At 40.6% G+C, this 19,600-nt stretch overlaps 1 protein-coding gene across 1 annotated transcript; it reads left to right on the top strand.

The window, feature by feature from the left end:
• The first annotated feature begins 392 nt into the window (after positions 1 to 392).
• NELFA (negative elongation factor complex member A) lies at positions 393 to 18,182 on the top strand. The gene is made up of 11 exons (XM_065735897.1): positions 393 to 795; positions 5,720 to 5,891; positions 7,355 to 7,516; positions 8,391 to 8,480; positions 11,260 to 11,390; positions 11,543 to 11,612; positions 12,432 to 12,520; positions 13,518 to 13,629; positions 15,413 to 15,669; positions 16,394 to 16,493; positions 17,810 to 18,182. Exons 1-11 carry the CDS (start codon positions 544 to 546, stop codon positions 17,992 to 17,994), a joined length of 1,620 nt encoding a protein of 539 aa, XP_065591969.1. The 5' UTR covers positions 393 to 543; the 3' UTR covers positions 17,995 to 18,182.
• Positions 18,183 to 19,600: the final 1,418 nt, after the last annotated feature.

Raw genomic sequence — 19,600 nt, forward strand, 5'->3', positions numbered from 1 at the left:
GAAAACGATGGAAAAAAAGAAAGCACTGAGCCCCACTTTAGTCAGCTGGCAGCCTTACAGGGCTTTCATCACCGCACTCATGGTGTCAGCAGGCTGCAAGGCATGCTGAAGGCGGGCAGATAAGGGAGCAATGAAGGACCCACGGTCAGGGAGGCGAATGCGCTTTAGCTTGCTGTCAGCCACAAACACAGCAGTGGGCGCAGCCGAGGAGCCCCTAAAGGACAATGGAGTGCCCAGGAGAGCCCTCGGGTAGGACACGAGGCGCAACGCGCGGGAGCTGACACAAACACGTCTCAGCGTCAACGCGGCACCATCTTGTATTACGGAAGAACTGCGGTGGCGGGCGCCATTTTGCATCCGAGCGAGAGCGTAGAGCAGCCTCGCTATTTTCCCTGCTGGGCGCCGCCATTTTAGGTTACGGAAGAATCTCCGCCTTCCCTAAAGCGAACGCATAGGGCGCCGCCATTTTGGCTTACGAACAAACCCGCGACCCGCAGGGGTCCTCACCCCCCTCCCGTCCTCCTTTTTAGGTGTCTTCATAAAATGCCTGTGGAGAACCCCCTCTTTTTTCGCTCCGCTCCCAAGATGGCGTCGATGCGGGAGAGCGACACCGGCCTGTGGCTGCACAACAAACTGGGCTCCACGGACGAGCTGTGGGCTCCGCCGAGCATCGCCTCGCTGCTCACGGCGTCGGTGATCGACAATATCCGCCTCTGTTTCCACGGCCTCTCCTCGCCCGTCAAGCTGAAGCTGCTACTGGGGATGCTGCACCTGCCCCGTCGGGCGGTGGATGAGGTGAGCTCCGTGAGGCCCATGTGGGCTCCTTCACCTGTCCTTATTTCGCTATTACTTTCCGAAGCTGGCCCTGAGGGAGGGGGCGGCCGCGTCTCAAGGGCAGCGCCGGGCGGGGTACTCCGATCCCCGCTTCTCTCTCATCCCCTGCACTCAGCAGTGATTTTCTCCCAACTTCTTGTAGTCAGTTTTTCCCCGCAAACATGGCCTGATAGTTCTTGTTACATGCTGCCTATTTGGGAACAGCTGGTGCTTTCCTTCCCTCCCCTACCCAGTTTATAAGCTGGCACTACAAGTGGGCTCCAGCACTGGCCCTGGACCGTACCTCATCTGCACGTGGCTTTCTCCTACCAAACAGCAGCTGCTGATGGCTGGGGTAGTAGTCAAAGAACAGCTGAGAAATGTTAAGTTTCTTCTGCCAGGTTTGAGGACTTTCCACCCATGCCATGTGTGGTGTGGTTTGTGATCATGGTTATGGAGATGGTGCACATTTAATTAATCAGAGAGATCGTGGAGTCTCCTTCTCTAGAGATGTTAAATATCTGTCTGGATGCTTTGCTTTGCAACCTACTGTAGGGAACCAGTTTTAGCAGGGGGTTGGACTTTATGCTCTCCAGAAGTCCTTTCCTACCCCTGTGATTCTGTAAACTGCACCTCAGCTGTGCTTGCACCAGTCTCTGGGATAGGACACAGCTGCTTTGACTTTATTTACATGTATACTAGGCAGGGTATTCATAATTCTGGTTGTGTGCTGGGCTTTTATGTACTTCTAAGTTGGGAGCTACACATGAGCTTACGTAGGCTGTTGAGTATGTGAAAATTGCCTGCAGTAGTGTGGAAAAATTGTAAAAAACTGTCTTTAAAATGGTTCACGTTAAGGAACCTATACCTGTAACAGCCTGAAAGCAAAATTCTTCATTTAAAAATCGCTCCCATATGTGAAAATGATTTAACTCAACTGTGGAAGTGTTTTATTAGCCCCTTTGGAAAGTCATACGTATGTTTTCCGTGCCATGTGCCAGCCTATAGATGATGTGTGAGGAGTACTGAGCTGGCATTTGGAAACTTAATAGTGTTAGAATATACTGCATCAGTTTTGGGTATCTTGGTGGTGGATGCACGATATAGTAGGGGTGTGTCATGCAACATGTTAAATGATATTCTCTTCTCTAGATAACAGATTGAACTTTTTTTCATCTAAAAAAAAATATGTATTTTAATATTTTTTATAATAGCATTTTAACTGGCATAGCATGGAAACAATTTGGGAACAGACATCTGAGTAAAAAAATAAAGAGAAGTGTGGTATTACTTGGCTTAGGAGGGATTGAGCTGGCTTCTGGTCCTTTCTAAATCTCTGAAGGCTGCAGTCTAGACAGGCAGATCTTCAGTGATCTCTCTTGAAAGCTTAGTCCTTAGCTGAAGTGCTACGTTTCTTCTCAAATGTAATATCCTGTAGCTTTACACTATATGTTTTCATTTGCTGCTCTTAATACTGCATACGTATTAGTGACTTAATCCTGTGGGATAAGTAATAAACTTGAATTTTTGTCACGCTGTGAACCTCATTACAGCTTGTTTGTTCCTGCTGACTAATAAGAATAATTGGCTCCCATTTTCATTTTCACAGTTAAGTGTTCTGTAGGCAGTTATCAGAAATATCCTTTCCTGCTGCAGTTCTCTGGGCAGAACTTGCAAATTCTCCAATCTCTGTACCTCCAGCCTTTTTTGCTGCTATTTCTTTTTCTAGATTATCATGCTTATTTTAAACAGTGCCTACTGCTCAGAGCAGTGCTGACCAGAGTTTAGGTGGTGATTTTGGCACATATTGCTTCTGTTTGGTTTGTCTGCTACATTCCTGTGAACTCGAGTCACAATGGCAAGGTTTTGTGTTCAGAGTCAGACTAAGGTTGGTGTCAGGACTGGAATGAAGACTGTGCACCTGTGTGCTCTATGAAATACAGTGAAAGGAAGGCACTGCCTGTCCCTGCAGTGGTGTGCCCTTTTATGACAGTAGCTATGGAGAAGAGAGCACAAGTCAGACTTTTATCTTGCTGGTATGAACCAGGAGTCTTCTAACCATGGATGTGGGAGCTGTGGAATAGTAGCACAAGGGACTGAGCCTTTGCCTCCCTCTTCAGAAGAGTCAGGCTGTTCTGTTTGGCCTATACATAATGTTCTTTGTTTTCCTGGATGTAATGGGGTTTATTTTAATCTAATGCTACTCTTGGCCACTCCTATGCTTTTTCATGATTAAAATACAAAACATTACGACGATGCTACTTGATCCGTCCTAGTTTTCTATTGTGTAAACAGTCATACTGTACTTTCCAATGCTTTTAGCTTAATGAAAATGCTCTATAATATTACAGATACTTATTAAGCACCATGTTCTCTGTGGCCCTGAAAGTTTAAAACGTGATTGGCTTTATTAGCCAGCTGTTGATGCAGTTGTTTAAAGGTACAGCTCCACGTCATTTTAGGCCTAATGGAAAGTAAATTAACGAGACTGCTTTACAAGGAGTCTTGTTGGAGCTATGACTTTGTGTATTCCTAGTAATATTCTTTTTTAACTCATTCCCACAGGGCTGTTTTCATGCTCTTCCTGCACAGCCATTATTAATTTCCCTTTGTCTCTGTTCCCAGACTACTTCCATCCTGCCTGATCCTTTCTTCTCATGTTTCTAGTGATGTCCTATGCCAGCAGGCTGAGAAAAGTACTTAAGATCCCTGGGTTTTACATGAGAGAAGTGCCAGAACATGTTGCTTTAGGTCCTGATGTTCGTGCTTAACAAGATGCTGGTTGGAGCCGATTGGACTCTTGCTTGACCCAGTGTTGCAAACTTATAATTAAGTTTGAGATTATGGCTGTGCTCAGTAGGATAAAGCAGCAAAGGGGAGGGGAAACGTATCAGAATCACAATTTGAAGAAAAGTCTGGGTCAGAACTGTAATCCAAGCTCTTTAAATGCAAACTTGTACTCAGGCAAGGTCTCAGCTGAGCTCACAGTGCCTGTTAGGGTGCTTCACTTGCCTGTGTGGCAGTGACTGTTCTTTCTCTGGCTGCTGTGAGGCTTTGTGATAGTGCTGCTTGCCTGGTGCTAGGCAGACAAGTTGTTCTTCAACTCCTTCCTTGAAGAAACCAAAATTGTGAGGTACAGGAGCTTGGGCAGTGTTAGGTGTGTGAGCTCTAACTGCCCTGAACGTAGCATGGATGCAAATGCTTGACAATAAATATAAATAGTGCAGGCTGTAGCTCTGTGTTTATCTATTTGCTGCAAGGATGAGTTTTGTAGAGCAGACATGAAGGATCATTTAGGAGGATACAGGAGAAATCTTTTGTCCAGCCATTGTCTTTCTGCTTTTGATGGAAGAAAAAACCTGTGCACTTGTCTGTATCTTTGGTATCCAGCATCTAGCTGGTAAACAAGTGAGAAATAAATCACAGCTTCATCAGTTATGATTGCATATTTTGAGGTGTTTTGTGTAAAGCAGCACTGTTGGGGGATCCTAGATTGGGTGTGTTAACACGAGCCTTAAACAAGAATGCCTAAAGGACAGACTCCCCTTTGTTTTATACCTGACTGAAGTTAGAGGGCAATAACATTGCATGACTGAAAGGAGCTGGGAAATGTCAATGTTTGTCTGCCTCTGAGTGCTGAGGTTTATAAGTGTTTGGGGGAAAAATGGAGGGCAAAAATTCAGCTTTCATTTCCCAGAGTTGTGTTAGATTAAGCTGATGAAATCTTTTTTGTGTGAGAAAAGGGCAGCCCTAAATAAAGGGAAAGAATGACAGCTTTAAGGTGAAGAGGAACCTTTTTGCTCATTTCCCTGTGTTCAGAAACAGGTAGACGTAGTGATCAGCTACATATGCTGTAGTGGGTTGTGAGAAGTCAAAAGTGAAATATTTTTCCTATTCTTAATTCCTTTAATGCTAATTCCATACAGATAGAATATGTCTGAATACTTTCCATGGCTTTATTGTTATATTGCTTGGCAGATGACATGCTGCATCTCAGAAATCTCAGTTCTTTGAAGCTAATCCTTCTACGCTTACATAGGAAGAACAATAAAACAGGAGTTCATTCTTTATTTTAGGGGTTTAAGCTAGCTATGAAAAGTAAAACAGCCAATTTAAGAAATCATAATTCACTCAGTAAAATCCCAGTTGTGGTCTCTTGATATTTTTTTTCCCCATAACGTTGATCAGTAATTTAAAAAATGACTGTGGCAATCTTATTCATTGATATTACATATTCGTTCCCTTTTTTCAATGATAGATGATGAAAAATGTGTTTTTCTCACTGTTGAAGCTTTGGCTAGGTGGAAAACCTTGCTACTTCTGATAGAAGAGAGTTGGGTGCACAGCTTCAATAAGGAGATTTTGTTGAGCAATAGCTTATTAGCATGAAACACAATTCTTGGCCTAAACTAAACTTCTGGGGACTCGGCTTATGTTGATGTGATGTAGATACTGTCTGTCTGCTGTTCTGTAGCACAAACAAGGGTCCATCTTCATTTAGATGCATGTTTAAATAACTTGTTTTCTAGTTGAATATTGTTATCACTGACTGAGGTGTGGGTACATGGAGTTGTAAGTGGGCTGTAGAACGTACCGAGACAACACTGTAAGAATCTGGCCTGTATTTAGTGAAAATTATCTGAGGTGAACAAAGCTTTGAACTATCAGAAGTTCAAAATGCTCTTGTTAAATTGACCAAAAGCAACATTTAAAAACAAATCTTGGTTCATTCTTTGCTTTGTTCAAGGGTTAATGTTTAACTGTGACACAGTCTCCCTCTTCCCTTCCCTAGTAGTAAAACATTGTGCATGTTTATCCTAGTGTCTAACAAATATAAAACTAACCCAACTTCAGCTTGTTTAGAACTGTTTCCAATTGGCTGATTTTCTTTTTCTTTTTTTGTTAGATGAAGGGGGCACTGACTGAAATTGTCCAGCTCGCTACCTTGGATTCAGACCCCTGGGTCTTAATGGTAGCTGATATTTTAAAATCCTTTCCAGATACTGGCTCCCTTAACCTTGATCTTGAAGAACAGAATCCCAATGTTCAAGATATTTTAGGAGAACTTAGAGAAAAAGGTAAGTGTCCATTGAAAATGACAGAAATGTGACAGCTCTTTTCAGGAATAGCCTCTCTCTGCTCAGGCAGTTGAGTTACCTTAGTGCTGTTGGTGTTGGGACAAGCAGTATGTCTTCTCTCAACTGCCACAGTTCATGACCTGGTATATTCCTGAACTCCAACTGTGATACTTGAGGAATGGTAACCTCTTAAATTATCTTTCCACAGATCATTAGAACTTGCATGTCAGGTCCCTAAGTAATTGTGAAGGGCAACATAGAACTTAATGTGGTTTCGCTTGCTTTGTAGACAGACTGTATGTGCAGTGTTAGGTAATAACAGCTCACCTTATTAATCTGCAGCACAGTTTAATGTGCTTCTGTCCTGTACACTGTTGTATTAAAGACAGCAGTAAGACTTTTTTTTGCAGAACCCTGTGTGTCTGGGAGCAGCACTATTTTCATTGGGCCTGTGGGAGCCCTCTGTTCAGTGTTCCTTTAGCCAACAAATGAAGGTGTGAGGGGAGCTGATCAAAAGGAGAATTATGTTGTCAGTCCAGCTAGTGAAGCTATTCCTACATCAGTGGGTTTGAGCTAGCAATTGTTCAGGAAAAAAAAACCTCTTAGACATCAGTGATCAGAAATGGCTTTGGAGTTAGGACTGCTGTAAGCCAATAATGGAATGATTCAAGCTTGGTTCTTTCCATGAGCAAATGAGTACTTTGCCAATGAGAAGAATGAGAGAGTTGGGGCTCTTGAGCCTGGAGAAGGCTCCAGAGGGGCCTTATAGTGGCCTTCCAGTACCTGAAGGGGCCTACAGGGAAGCCAGGGAGGGACTTCTGACTTTTTATAAGGTCATGTAGAAGCAGGATGAGGGAAAATGACTTCAAACTGGAAGAAGGTAGATTTTAGACTAGACATTAGGAAGAAATCCTATACTCTGAGGGTGGTGAGACTCTGGAACAGGTTGTGCAGTGAGGTTGTGAATGCTCCCATCATGGAGGTGTTCAATGCCAGGCTGGATGGGGCTGTGAGCAGCCTGGCTCATGGGACATGTCCCTGCCTATAGCAATTGGGTTGGAACCTAGATGATCTTACAGGTCCCTTCCAACCCAAACTATTCTGATTCTGTGATCATTTGTACATTCACAGTTTTGGTTTAGCTTTTCATTCAGTAGTTCCCTTTTTGTGTGTAGTTTTTATAAAAAACTGAGAATGTTATCATCTTCTATCTTTCTTAGAATTATAGCACACCTAAAATTCCTGTCATTTGACTAGGTAGAGTTAGTATGGGAGCATACAGACTTAATGTAGAAAACAAACACCCTAATGGTATGTACTGTTCAGATCAGAACTAAATTACTCATAGCGTTTAAATGAGTATCTAAACTTCAATAAACCCTTATAGAGTCTAGTAGAATATTTTGTAATACTCTGTCAACGAGATGCTTACACCCCATGTACTGTGTTAACTCTTTATGCAGTAAGTGAAGGTGAAACATCAGCTATGTTGCCGTTGGAATGCCAGTACTTAAACAAAAATGCTTTGACAACACTAGCGGGGCCACTTACCCCCCCAGTGAAACACTTCCAGCTGAAAAGGAAACCTAAAAGTGCCACTCTCCGAGCTGAACTCTTGCAGAAGTGTAAGTAGTACTCCAGCCAGTTGTAACACCGAGTAACAAACAGGGAAAGGAAAACTTGTCAGTTTTATTGTGCAGTGTGGAGACATATGCCAGAATTTTCTGTTACAAGAAGTGCGACTGATTGTACCCCAACACCTTGATAGCATGTGTAGAAAAGCAGGTGCAGGTCATTCTAGCCGTGATTATATTAAAATGCTAATCTGGATTTAAATGCTGTTCAGACTTGAAGGGGTGTAAAAAAAACTGTATCTTTTTAAAGCATAGATGTGTTCTCTCATAAGTATATTTAAGTCAGTGGTGAAAGCTTGAAGGACAGCTTTGGTTAAAGCTCCTGAAACAATTTTAATATGCCATATGTTTCTGCAACAGGGAGCAAGAGCTGCTAATTAATGCTTCATTTCCCTCAATATAGGGGGTGAAAGCCCATAGTGTTCACTAACAAAAGGCAGCATATGTATGCATCTATATATTGGTAGCTGATCTGACTGATCTTAAAATAGTTTCCTGACCTACTGCTGTGTTGGAGTAGCTTCATGCTTTCTTGCTCGTGACCCAAGAAATTGGTGTTAAAAAAGCTGTGAATCCTATATGAAAATGTTATATCTCAATCTTACATAGAACTTAACTTATTCAATAAAGATTGAAATAATTTAAGTAGCTCAGTCCATCCTGTCAGTTGCAGTTATACCTCTTTTGCATTTGTGCAAGTGCTGTGTAGCTGACAAATTACTTGGTTGTTTTTTTTACTTACAATATAATTCTCATTGATATTCCCATTTTTAATGTATTAATAACATTTTATGTAGGAAGCCATGTATTTTCTAGCATAGACTTTATAATAACTGAAGTTTTGGGTTTTGTTTTCTTTTTGTAGCAACAGAAACTGCTCAACAGCTCAAGAAGACTGCAGGAGTGCCTTTTCATGCCAAAGGCAGGGGACTGGTCAAAAAGATTGATACAACAAGTATGGCTCACTTGTATCACTTCCCTGAAAGAAAATCTGATAAAATTGTTTTGAAGACTAAAATTACTGTTTCCTTCAAAGGCTTAATTTATTCTGAAGCAAAAGATAGATCCCCTTCTTTGTTGCTTTACTGCTATAAATGTTTTTAACAAGTCTTATGAGAAGGAAGAGTAGTTTATTTTGTAGATGTCAGTGTTTCTGCCATGCTTATCTAAGATGTGTGCAGCTAGATCTTGCCTACTGACTTCAGTAAGAACTTAATTTGCATTAATCCAGAAGTAACTTCTGAGTAATCTGCATTGCTCCGAGAGGGAGCAGTGTGGATCACAGTAATCTGTGGTCTCAGAACTACTGTGGATTGAATGAAGCTTGGATTTATATAATTCCCCATAGAGAAGGGGAGGGGAAAGTAATGAAGATAGCGTGTCTAATACTTTATGATTACTGCAGAGGATAGTTTAAACATAGTAAATTAGAAAAGTGGAGATAAATCTCAGTCACACAGATTCAAGCAGGGATAAGGAATGCTCAAGAGCCAACACATGATTCTGATACTCTTAACTACTTTCTAAGTGTTAACTAGCACAGCACTTTAGTGGAAAGGTGCACTTACTGTAGCTTAGACTGTTCAGTGTGGCTTCTGTTTAACAGACGTGACATGTACAGCTATTAATGTAAGAGTTAGGACTGTTCAGTTCCAGAGCTGCCTAATTTTTTGTTGATGCATTTAATACATAGATTTGAGCACCAGGGTGTTTAGCCATGTGTTTGTGCAGGAAATGCAACATGTAGTTGTGATTTGAACTAAAAATCATCTCAGTGTAAAAATTGACAGTCAGTTCTGTTGATGTTTCTAATTTTTATTTAAGCCATTGAATAATAATGCCAGTCTTTAGAGCCAGGTGACTTCTAGAAATACCAATTATGGAACAAGCTGGGCTTTATAACTCTGAAGCTTATACTGGTGTGAATTGGCCTGTGCTGAGAATGTTTTCACTAAAACATACCGAGGGGTTCAGAGTATCCAGCCTCAAACCAAAATCCTATTTGACCTAAAATGTAGACTTTCAGTCCATAGGCCATAAGGCCTGAAGACCTGACGCATTTGCCTACCTTATTTTGTAGCAGTTGGTGAATGGATGCTGTTTTCAGTGCTTATTTTAAGTGTGATGTGGAGGGATAACAGTGTAAAGTTTGGGGAAACAGCTTCATAGGCATAGCAACTTCTGAGCATTATTGTAGCGAGTTTTTTGGTCTGCAGTACAGAGCTAAGTTGGGTACTTCCTTTGCAGACCACTAGCTCCAGCATTTTAAACCCTTCTGTGAAACAGTAATTCACAATTTCACTGAATTACAAAACATTTGAGCTCTGCAGATCCAATATTGCAGTGTAATATAACTAGCTAACGAGCATCTTCATCTGGGGCAGCATCCCACCTTGCAGAATTTTGAAGCTCTATCTTCATTTCTCCAAACTCCAAGGCAATAGTGCTTTTATTTCTTTGTGTCTTAAAAGGCAGGAACCAGGGATATTGTGAGCCTTGGATGTAGAAGTTGCAGAATCACAGAATTTCTCAAGTTGAATGGGACCCACATGGATCATTGAGTCCAACTCCTGGCTCCCCATATGACCACCCCAAATTCAAACCATATTTCTGAGAGCAATGTCCAAATGCTTCTTTAACTGTGGCAGACTTGTCACTCTGACTGCTTCTCTGGGAAGCTTGTTCCAGTACCAGATTTATGCATTTATATTCAGAGGTGCAAAGTGTAACAGCCAGTTTTGTGGAGGGACCAAAAACTAAAATTTGGATTGATATAACTTTAAAAAAAAAAACAAAACCCATGGTGTTTTGGGACACTTTGGAAGAGCTCTAAGTGGCTCCACTGCTGCTTAGGAGCTCTCCAGGTGTGGCTCCCCTAACAGTATATTTTTGCCCAGGAGTTGTGTGATGTTGACTGCCAGCCTCAAGCAGTGGCACCCTTGGTGAGAGGAGTAACAGTACTTCAGCTGGGAGGTGCTGCCAGAGCTCTCCTGCTTTCTTAACTCTGAAAAGTAGGCAGCTGTGTGTTGTGGCTTGCAAGGTAGATAGGTTGTGATCATCCTGCAAAAACTTGCCTTGAATCAAAACAATTTGTGTTCCACAAATGCTCTGTGAATCTTGGATATTCACTGTATTCTTCTCATGGCATCCACAAGCAGGTCTGATTCTGACCCCTTTAGTCCTCATTCAGCCTGTAGAACGCTGAGACTCTTCAGTAAGCACAAGCAGTAAACTCACTGAAATGAAGGAAGCTAGTGCAACACTGGGTAATCTGCTACAGGAATTGCAACTGCTTTTTGGGTAGATACAGTTTTACCAAGAAACTAGATACTGAAGTTTGGAGAGTAACTGAAAGTAGTAGGATACTGAACTTATGGGTTTGAACTTTGTTTCTTGTAAGTGAGGAAAGTATCAATATATGTAGAGTATATTCTGATAGCGGAGTGCTGATGTGATTACTTCTTAATAGAAGGCGTAAAAAAATACTCAAGATATAACTGTAGTAAATATTGCTTAAACTTTGGGATCGCAGATGTTAGTATGGAGGGACTCATTCTCCTTGGTTGAAGGGCAAAACCCAATCTGAAGTTTGAAGAACATTTACTGTTTTGTGGACAGTTCCATTTTAGACACTTTTGAAGTTGGGGGAGCGTTAAGAAGGGGGAAAAAGTGTTATTTGTAATCAGTGAAGCAGGTATTTATTCATTGCTTTTTTTTTTTTTATCTTACTTAAGCACCACTCAAAGGAATACCAAAACAAGCTCCATTCAGGAGTACTTCAGCACCTAGTGTGTTTAACCCTTCTGGGAACAGAAACCCTATGCCACCTTCCAGAACACCTCTGCGTAAAGAAAGAGGAGTAAAGGTAGGTGGATTCCTGCTCAGTTCTCCTCCCTGTTTTAAAATAACTCTTTGATGAATCAAGCATCAGCATGTTAAAGGGGAAAAAAAACAAACAAGGATAGTATTGAGATAATTTATGTTGCTGTTGCTAAGATTCTGCACTCTTTTCTTCAGCTTTTAGAATTCTCTGAGCTGGATATGGTAGGTGCTGGCCGTGAAGCAAAGAGAAGAAGAAAGACATTAGGTTAGTATGGAACACTACATTCAGAGGCTGTTAATACACATGCAGATATACCTGTTTTATACTTGGTGTCTTGAAACTCATCTTCTGCTGAGGTTACAAAGAAGAAAGGGCATAAACATCCTAGAGGAATTCCACTTCTGTTTTTCTTTATTTTTTTCCTCTGGTGTTGCTGGCTGTGCCTCCACGTGCCTTGGTAGTAGCTTGACTCAGTAGTATGGAAGGACTGAACCAGCCATTTGTGCTTTGCACAGCAGTTAGACCTGAAGCTAGTCTCACATCTGGAATTGTTCAGAGATTCTTACATGCTTGTTTCTACCAGTTGCATAGCTGAGTAAAGGAATTTGAAGTAATCTGGGTTTAAAAAGACTCTTTTCAAAGTTGTGGTTTAGATTTTAACAAGTGAATGATATCTTTTACTCAGGTGACAGTGCTACTTAAGCACAATGTGCTAGACAGCTTATTTTCTGCAAAATAAAAAAAATAAACCCCAAATTAGGGTTTTTTTTGGTAGCAAATGCTATCATTTTGTTCTGAGACAGTAACTAAAAGTTCTTGGTGCTTTTTAACATCAGAAAATCAGGCTAATTAGCCTTAGCACTGCATCTTGATGGATATTTACTGTGGTTCACTTAATCAATGAGCTGTTCCTAAAATTGTGTATGAAGATTACTGTCTATTCACTACTGGAACCTCTGAGCATATGCTTCTTAAGTGTGGTCTAGCAGACTCTTTAAAAATGTGATTATTTTTTTTTAGATTGCTGTTTAATTCGATATTTAAGAATATTTCCTTGAACTGACTTTTGCCCTTATGCAATAGATACAGAAGTGGTGGAAAAGCAAGCCAAAGAAGAAACAGTAGTAGAAAATGCTACTCCAGATTATGCTGCTGGCCTTGTATCTACACAGGTAAACACAAAACATCAAAGGAAAAAATCCTACCACGCAGTCAAACAAGAGAGATGAGAAAACCATGGTGCACATTATTCTAAAACACTTAGAACTGTTACAGTGTTCAAGTTGTTGAAACAGACTTCAACATGGTGATTTTTTTGTTTTTTAAGAACAAAAACCAACACTGTTACATAATTATTTCACTATCTTTGAGCAATATTAAAACAAATCTATCAGGATTTCAGTGAAGTTCACTGCTATAGGTTTATGATGAGGTATGGTATGTAATTGAGGGCTGCCACCTTCTGTCAGAGGTATCAGGGACAGGAAGCATCCCTGTACTTGGAGGAATGGTTGTTTTCAGGGGCACCTGCAAGTTTCACTGTGCGTGCTTTGTGACTCTAGTGAAACAATGTAAAGGAAGGTGAGGATGCTTGTCAGTGGATGGTGCCTGGGAGGGATAACTGAGTATATGTAGCTGAGAAAGAGAAGTCTTCAAAAATTCATCTTCTGACTTGAAAAAAGAACCTTTATGCTAGTGCTATTCGGGAGCTCTTCTCCATTTTCCCTTGTAATCTCATGAAAATGTTGCTTAATTCAGGAGGCAGCTTCTTCTGGGATCTCAAGATATGTTCTGTTGAGGCTAACCCAGCCCCATTCCTTCTGAAAGGGAAGGAGAAATAAAAGGAGCTGATTTCTATTCAGAATACCATTGGCTTATAATCTCTTCCTAAAAGCCATGAAATGGCCACCTCCCAACTCCTTCTCTAAATTGGTATTTTTTGTCTTTATGAAGTGTGCGTGATATTGTGCTTTAAGTACAGAACAGTGATTCCTTTTGCTCGATCCAGGATGGTATCTGTGTCCTACACTGGTGTTGATTGCCAGTTTGAGTGGAGACAAAGACTTAAGCTTTTACCTGAGGACAGACCTTCTGCATGCCTGTGTCCCAGAGGCCTTTGCATTCTTTCTGTAGATATTCTACCAGGCATAACACTTCTGTGTTTTACAGAAACTTGGCTCGCTGAACAATGAGCCAGCACTACCTTCTACAAGCTACCTACCTGCTACTCCCAGTGTGGTGCCATCTTCCTCATACATCCCAAGTTCTGAAACACAGCCAGGTAAGACATGCTTTTTTTTTCCCTATTGGGACTTTTTACTGTTTGACTTCTTTTATTTACCAACTTACTATCCTCCAACTCCACCATTCTTGGCAGTCTGAAAACCCATTGCAGGAACCCAGCCTTTAGGTTAAATCACCTAAATGTCTGCACCTAAAAAGCAAACAAAGGTGTTTGTTCTTTAAGGCTTAAAAAAGGCTAACTGCTTTGCTTACTAAATTTTGTTGGGTTTTTTTCTGTCCCTATTACAGGAAATACATGTATTTCCAAAGAAACACTAGTGATGCATATAAATCTTAGAGTATGCTCAGTATGCACACACTCATCTGTTAAAGAACGGGTAATTGCTTTCAAGAGTCAGATCTGTTCCTAGAAACAAGTACTATGTACTTTGACACAGGTATTCTTCTCCACTTCCTTTTTACCTTTTTGCAGGTCTAGTAGGTAATAGTTGAGCTCCTGTAGATTTTGAGGGAGAAAAACCCACACCCTTTTGTACAAGTCTTTTCTCTCCACCCTTTAATACACTGGCCTTTAATTTTCCTTCCCTGCTGCGTGTACAGTCTTACAGGAGCATATCAGCTTGCACTAACAAATGTACATGACTGGGATTCATTACCAGAGCTTGTAGTTCATGGAGCACCAGCACTGCAATTTGTTATTTTTGTTCTTGCTTGTTAAATGTTACTGTAGCTTTAGCCTTTGTGAGCTGTGGTGTTGGTCCCACAGAAAGTCATACACAAAAACTAATCACTTAACTTGGCTCTGAAACAGTTCAGAATCTCTGTGAAGGTCTATGCAAATCTCTCTGACAGAAAATTGGCATCTCTGGAAGGAATGCAGCCAAAAGCACATCAGTGTTGTCAGCAGCTAGTATTATTTTCCAGAGCATTGGCAGTGTATTCCACATCAGAAAAAGCCTAGTTTAAAATTCTCTATTGTCTTTTATGTCCTGATTTTTTTTTCTTTCTCTTTCTAACTTTCCTTACAACGAATACTGTATTCTTAATGAGCTGTGAATTTGGCTTATATAATCTGATGTTGCATAGTTAAGCCGTGTGTTACTTTATGCAAGTCAGTTCTGACATGAGATGAAGCTGGTAATAAAACTGTACAAAATTAATGGGTAGCTAGTTATCATACTGGCTAAGAGCTGTGTTAAAGCCAGTGCTGTATGTGCCTAGATGAATGAGGGTACTAGAACTGTCAGATTCTCTAAAACCTGATCTGAAAGGCATCCACTGAGTTGTGATCTGTATCTGCCTTTTAGTCTGTTGTGAACACCGATATAGGTTAGTTTAAAAATCTCACGAGACTTGGAGTAAGTACTTACAGAGCTGTGCCTGTGTTGGAGAGCTGCAAGAGAACATGACTGGCTTGAATGTGCAGTATTACTCTCTGAGACTGCATTAGGTTACAAAGAAAGATTAAATTTTGTGCTTTTGATTTCTGCGTAGCAATATGACAAACATGGTGGGGTCAGCACACAGTTGTTATAGCAACACATATTAAAAAGTAGATCAGTGTAAGTTTAATTATGCACGTTAAAGATGGAATTTGCTTCTAAATGTAGTGTAATCCAAATTGGAAATCTGATCACTGTGTAATTGATAAAAGTGATAGACTGGGGAGAGCACTAGCTCTTCATGTTTTCAGATGGGTGTTCGATGGCATAGTCATAGTGATAAATAGAATCAGAGATATTAGATCCTTTTAAAATCCATTGGTGATGCTGAGCAGCCTTGTTTGTGCATTATACTTCTAATTACTCTGTTTTTTGCAGCAGGCTCTGCACGAGAGGCCTTGCAGACTAACAGACAGACTGAAGAGCCTGCAGCTCCGAATGCTACCACAACTCTTCCTGCACAATTCAAGCAAAGGACTCCCATGTACAACAGTAACTCAAATCCACCTGCAACTACGCCTACCTCACCCCTCACACCTACCACTCCTCCTGCCATTTCCCCTGCAGCACAAGCACCACAAGTGGCCCCTCAAACTCAGCAGCAGCCACCACCGAAAAAAAGCCTCTCTCTTACAGTAAGTAACAAGTGGATTGTTCTTTGCTGATGAAGTAGATTGGAAAAGCAAATTTTTATTTTGATCTTACTTAACAATGTGGCAGTTCCTAGCTTTAAGATGATAACAACATAACTGAGATTGCTTGTTTACAACCAAAGATAAAGAAAATATTCTTGTGGCTTTGTTAGCATTGCTGTCTGAAGTGTTAATCATAACTTTTTATTTATGCAATGTTAACATTACAGTAAGATGTCTGCACTATTTATTATCAGTCTTTTAAATCCTGACAGTGTGGCAGTAACTAAACAGCAGTTACTCTAGAGCTTCTTACTGCTCATACTATATTTGTATATTGTGTGCATGCTTGAAATAGACAGGTAACCAGTTTGAGATACAGCTGGCTTTGTAAGCCCAGCTTGCAAAATCTGAACCTTAAAAGCTATGACTTTTCAGTAGATTTGCTTCATTTAAAAAGAAAAAAAAAACACCTTCCCTTTGAAATTACTTCAAGCGTGCAGAATGTAGAGACACTTTCTTTTTTTGTAACTAAGGTCATAACATAATACGTAGTGGAAACAGCAGGTCTGTAACTCAAGTATCTTCAGTTTAAGTTTCAGAACTGTCACTGCTGCAAGTGTTAGGCATAAGCATTAAAGATGAAAAGCTTTGAGGCTAAGGTGTTAATTTTATGTGAGGCTACAAGCTTTTCTGCTGGAATTCATGTTTGTTGTATCTGTTACAGAGGGAGCAAATGTATGCTGCACAGGAAATGTTCAAGACCGCAAACAAAGTCACAAGGCCAGAAAAGGCTCTTATACTTGGATTCATGGCAGGATCCAGAGGTATTGAAATGAAATTACTTTACTTTTCAGTCTTCAGTCTGAAATGCAGTGTGGCAGTGAGTGCACATCTCTCCTGCTTTACCTTTACTCTGTGTGTGTTAGAATCTGGTTTACTGTGGACTGTGATTATCTTAATAGGTTGAAGTTCTGACTACCTGGAAGCAGTTTTTTAGTCTGTTTCTAATAAAAATAGAATCATCTTGGAGCAGCCACTGAACACAAAACATGTAGAGCTGAACTGAGCACATCTAATACTGCTCAAGAGTTGAGAAAGTACAAGCCAATGCAATTGGAACAGTACAGGCTGACTGGGTTCTAGCATTCTTTCATGGCAAACTGAGGTACAAATTGCATAATAGAGCCTCTTCACTAGCTCTGTAGCATTAAAAATGTAGCAGCTAATTCTCTGACTTCACCTATAGGTGCTGAAAATCATAGGGAGATCAGCTGTCTTCTAGGTCTTGTATATTGCCCTCGATACACCAAGACTGTTCTACTCAGTCATCTACTAAATGTAAGATGAGAAGGAGCCTAAGAGACTTTAAGTGAACTTTAACATCTGCAATGGCTCTGCTTTCTAGGGTTGGTATTTGAGGGCTTCTAGCACAGGAGTGCTGGAGTCTAAATGTAGCTTATACATTTGGATTAGTGCAGTACATCATCCAAGATAGCCAGGATAGAGTTACTGTGATGGTCCCAGGGCTTAAAGAAAGTTTTGTGTTTATTAGTTCAAGGGCACTCTTAGTACTAGATACCAATTCAGAAAGCTGCAGCAGGATGTACTCTAATATCTATATTGACATTTTTTGTGTTCCATGTAAACATTATTTTGATAGTGTGCACATGTGTTTCCTGTGTATCTGGACATTTACATATGTGAATGTAAGAAAATAATATAAATTCCTAACTAGTAATGTCAGTGTTTTTTTTAAAGTTGGGTAAATAACTGTCAACTATGATATTCCTGATCCTCCTGACTGTCAGTTGCAGTAGTTGGATGTGTAGGAGAGGTATTGGCATGCTTCCCATGCACTGACTCACTTCTGTTCTTCCAGTTACTTTGCCTTTGAAGGCTTATCTTTTGAGGTTTGGTTTGAATATAGGAGAACTCCTACAGTTCTGTGATTCTATGAAATAAAGTCCATGACATGCAGAGTGAAGGATGTCTGTGGTTACATGGTGTAGAGAGGAACCCAGAACTAATAGAAAATACTGAGGGTTTTTTTTTCCTCAGCACAAGGTTTTGAATCTCCAAATGCTCTTTGTTTTCTCATAATGCCAAAGTTTATAACTTGTTTCTGTTTTTGTTTTCACAGAGAATCCTTGCCAAGAGCAAGGTGACATCATTCAGATTAAACTTAGTGAGCATACAGAGGATTTACCAAAGGCAGATGGCACTGGCAGCACCACTATGTTGGTTGATACAGTCTTTGAAATGAACTATGCTACTGGTGAATGGACCAGATTCAAGAAGTACAAACCTATTACTAATGTTTCTTAAGAGATGCAGCAACAGCAGACTGGACCAAATCAAGCTTAGAGTCAACCAGCTCATAGAGTATGTCAACTGTACAAAATGGCATTCATGTGTACATTTATTACCCTCCAGCATAGAAGTTGTGGCTCTTCAACCTAACTGGGCTCAGTGAATGCAGAAGAAGATGGTGTTGAATATACTTTTCCTTCTTTTTTATTATCTGGGGAAGATGGTCTTAGGGAGAAAGTGGTTGGTGGCTCTTTGTTCTGTTTTTTTTTTATACAGTTTAAGATGCTGGAAGAGGAGAGGAGATCACAGCTGCAAGATTAAAGATGGGAGCAGTTTACTTCTGAGTACCTGAAGAGAAGACTACTGCACAGTCATTCACAGTTTACCATTTAAACAAGGGCACAGATCTTGATTGTTTAAAAAATAATAATTCTTTGACTACATGGGTTCCATGAGCACTTAAAGTACCACATGGGTACTTTGTTCTGTAATTCAGTTGCAGTACAACTAAATACTGCAGGTGGCAGATGTCCAGTGTCTAAATGGTACCCACTGTATGCTTAGCTTCTTTATGCTTGAGTCATAGGATGGGATTGAGCAGCTTTGGTTTGCTATATTGTCTATGTCCACACACAGTATGAGTTAATCTATGTTTGGCATTACTTGAGGTCAAGAGAAACTGAACATTGTGGTTTCCTGAAGGGAAAAAAATAGCAAAACCAGGCAAGAACTGGAAGGTAGCAGTGGGCTGCTGCTGTGTGGAAGTTACAGTTCTCTGCCATGCCTTTCTTAGGGTGAAAGCTTATCGGTGGCTCTTGAGTCCTTCAGACAACCTGGGAGGAAATGAAGCTAGGACGTATTGAGACTGATGGCAACATTTTTGTTTTTTAAGTGGCCCTGGAGATGGTGAATGAAGATGATGAGGAGGAGGTGGTAACATATGTTTGGTTGGGCAGTCATAAGGTGCTTGGTTATCTTATCCAAAAAGTTTGGGATGAGTGTAGCTGTGGTTCTTACCTTTTAGTTACTAGTATAACCATTAATGTGGCTGCAGTTATTCTGGCATATAAATGTGCCTTAGACGTGTCCCCTTCTAGCAGAAGCACGTTTTGATCTTTCTCAGTTCACACCACTAGTTTCACCTGTCCAAGTATAGCTTGCATTTATTGAGAGGGATTGTGTACGTAGGTCAGGATTCATTGTTTGGAGACTTGTTTGCATTCTTGGCTTAAATGCCTGGTTTGTGCCAGTGCCTCATGTGGAGCTGTGCTTAGTTGGAAGGAGGCCACAAAACAGTGGCATTTCTGGTGCTGGGAGGGTCCCTTGGGCTGCCTGTGGGTTCACGTTAATGTGGAACTCGTGGGACAAAATGAGGCTTTGCTTTTTCTGAAAAGAAAGCAAACCAAATCCTTTAAGTCCACTTAACATAATAAGATGTTTAGATGATTGTTTAGAATGTTTTGTATTGGGAAATTTTTATTGTTTTTATTTTTAGTTTTTCAAACTAATAACCAACTGAACATGGAAAGCATAAGAGACGAAGAGTCTGGATTTACAGTGTTTTAAAATGTGACCAAAACAGTGGTTTCCTTAGATTTATTGGAGCTAGTACACGCAATAG

Source organism: Cyrtonyx montezumae, unplaced genomic scaffold (assembly GCF_038088225.1).
Source record: "Cyrtonyx montezumae isolate F1298 unplaced genomic scaffold, pur_monq_1.0 scaffold_2, whole genome shotgun sequence".
NCBI classification, from domain to species: Eukaryota; Metazoa; Chordata; class Aves; order Galliformes; family Odontophoridae; genus Cyrtonyx; species Cyrtonyx montezumae.

What these genes read in the sequence shown, in the direction of transcription:
- NELFA (XM_065735897.1), top strand. Translation starts at nt 544, where the DNA reads ATGCCTGTGGAGAACCCCCTCTTTTTTCGCTCCGCTCCCAAGATGGCG. An exon ending in AAGTTCTGAAACACAGCCAG is followed by an intron (nt 13,630 to 15,412) that starts GTAAGACATGCT and finishes TGTTTTTTGCAG; the next exon opens with CAGGCTCTGCACGAGAGGCC. An exon ending in AAAAAAGCCTCTCTCTTACA is followed by an intron (nt 15,670 to 16,393) that starts GTAAGTAACAAG and finishes TATCTGTTACAG; the next exon opens with AGGGAGCAAATGTATGCTGC.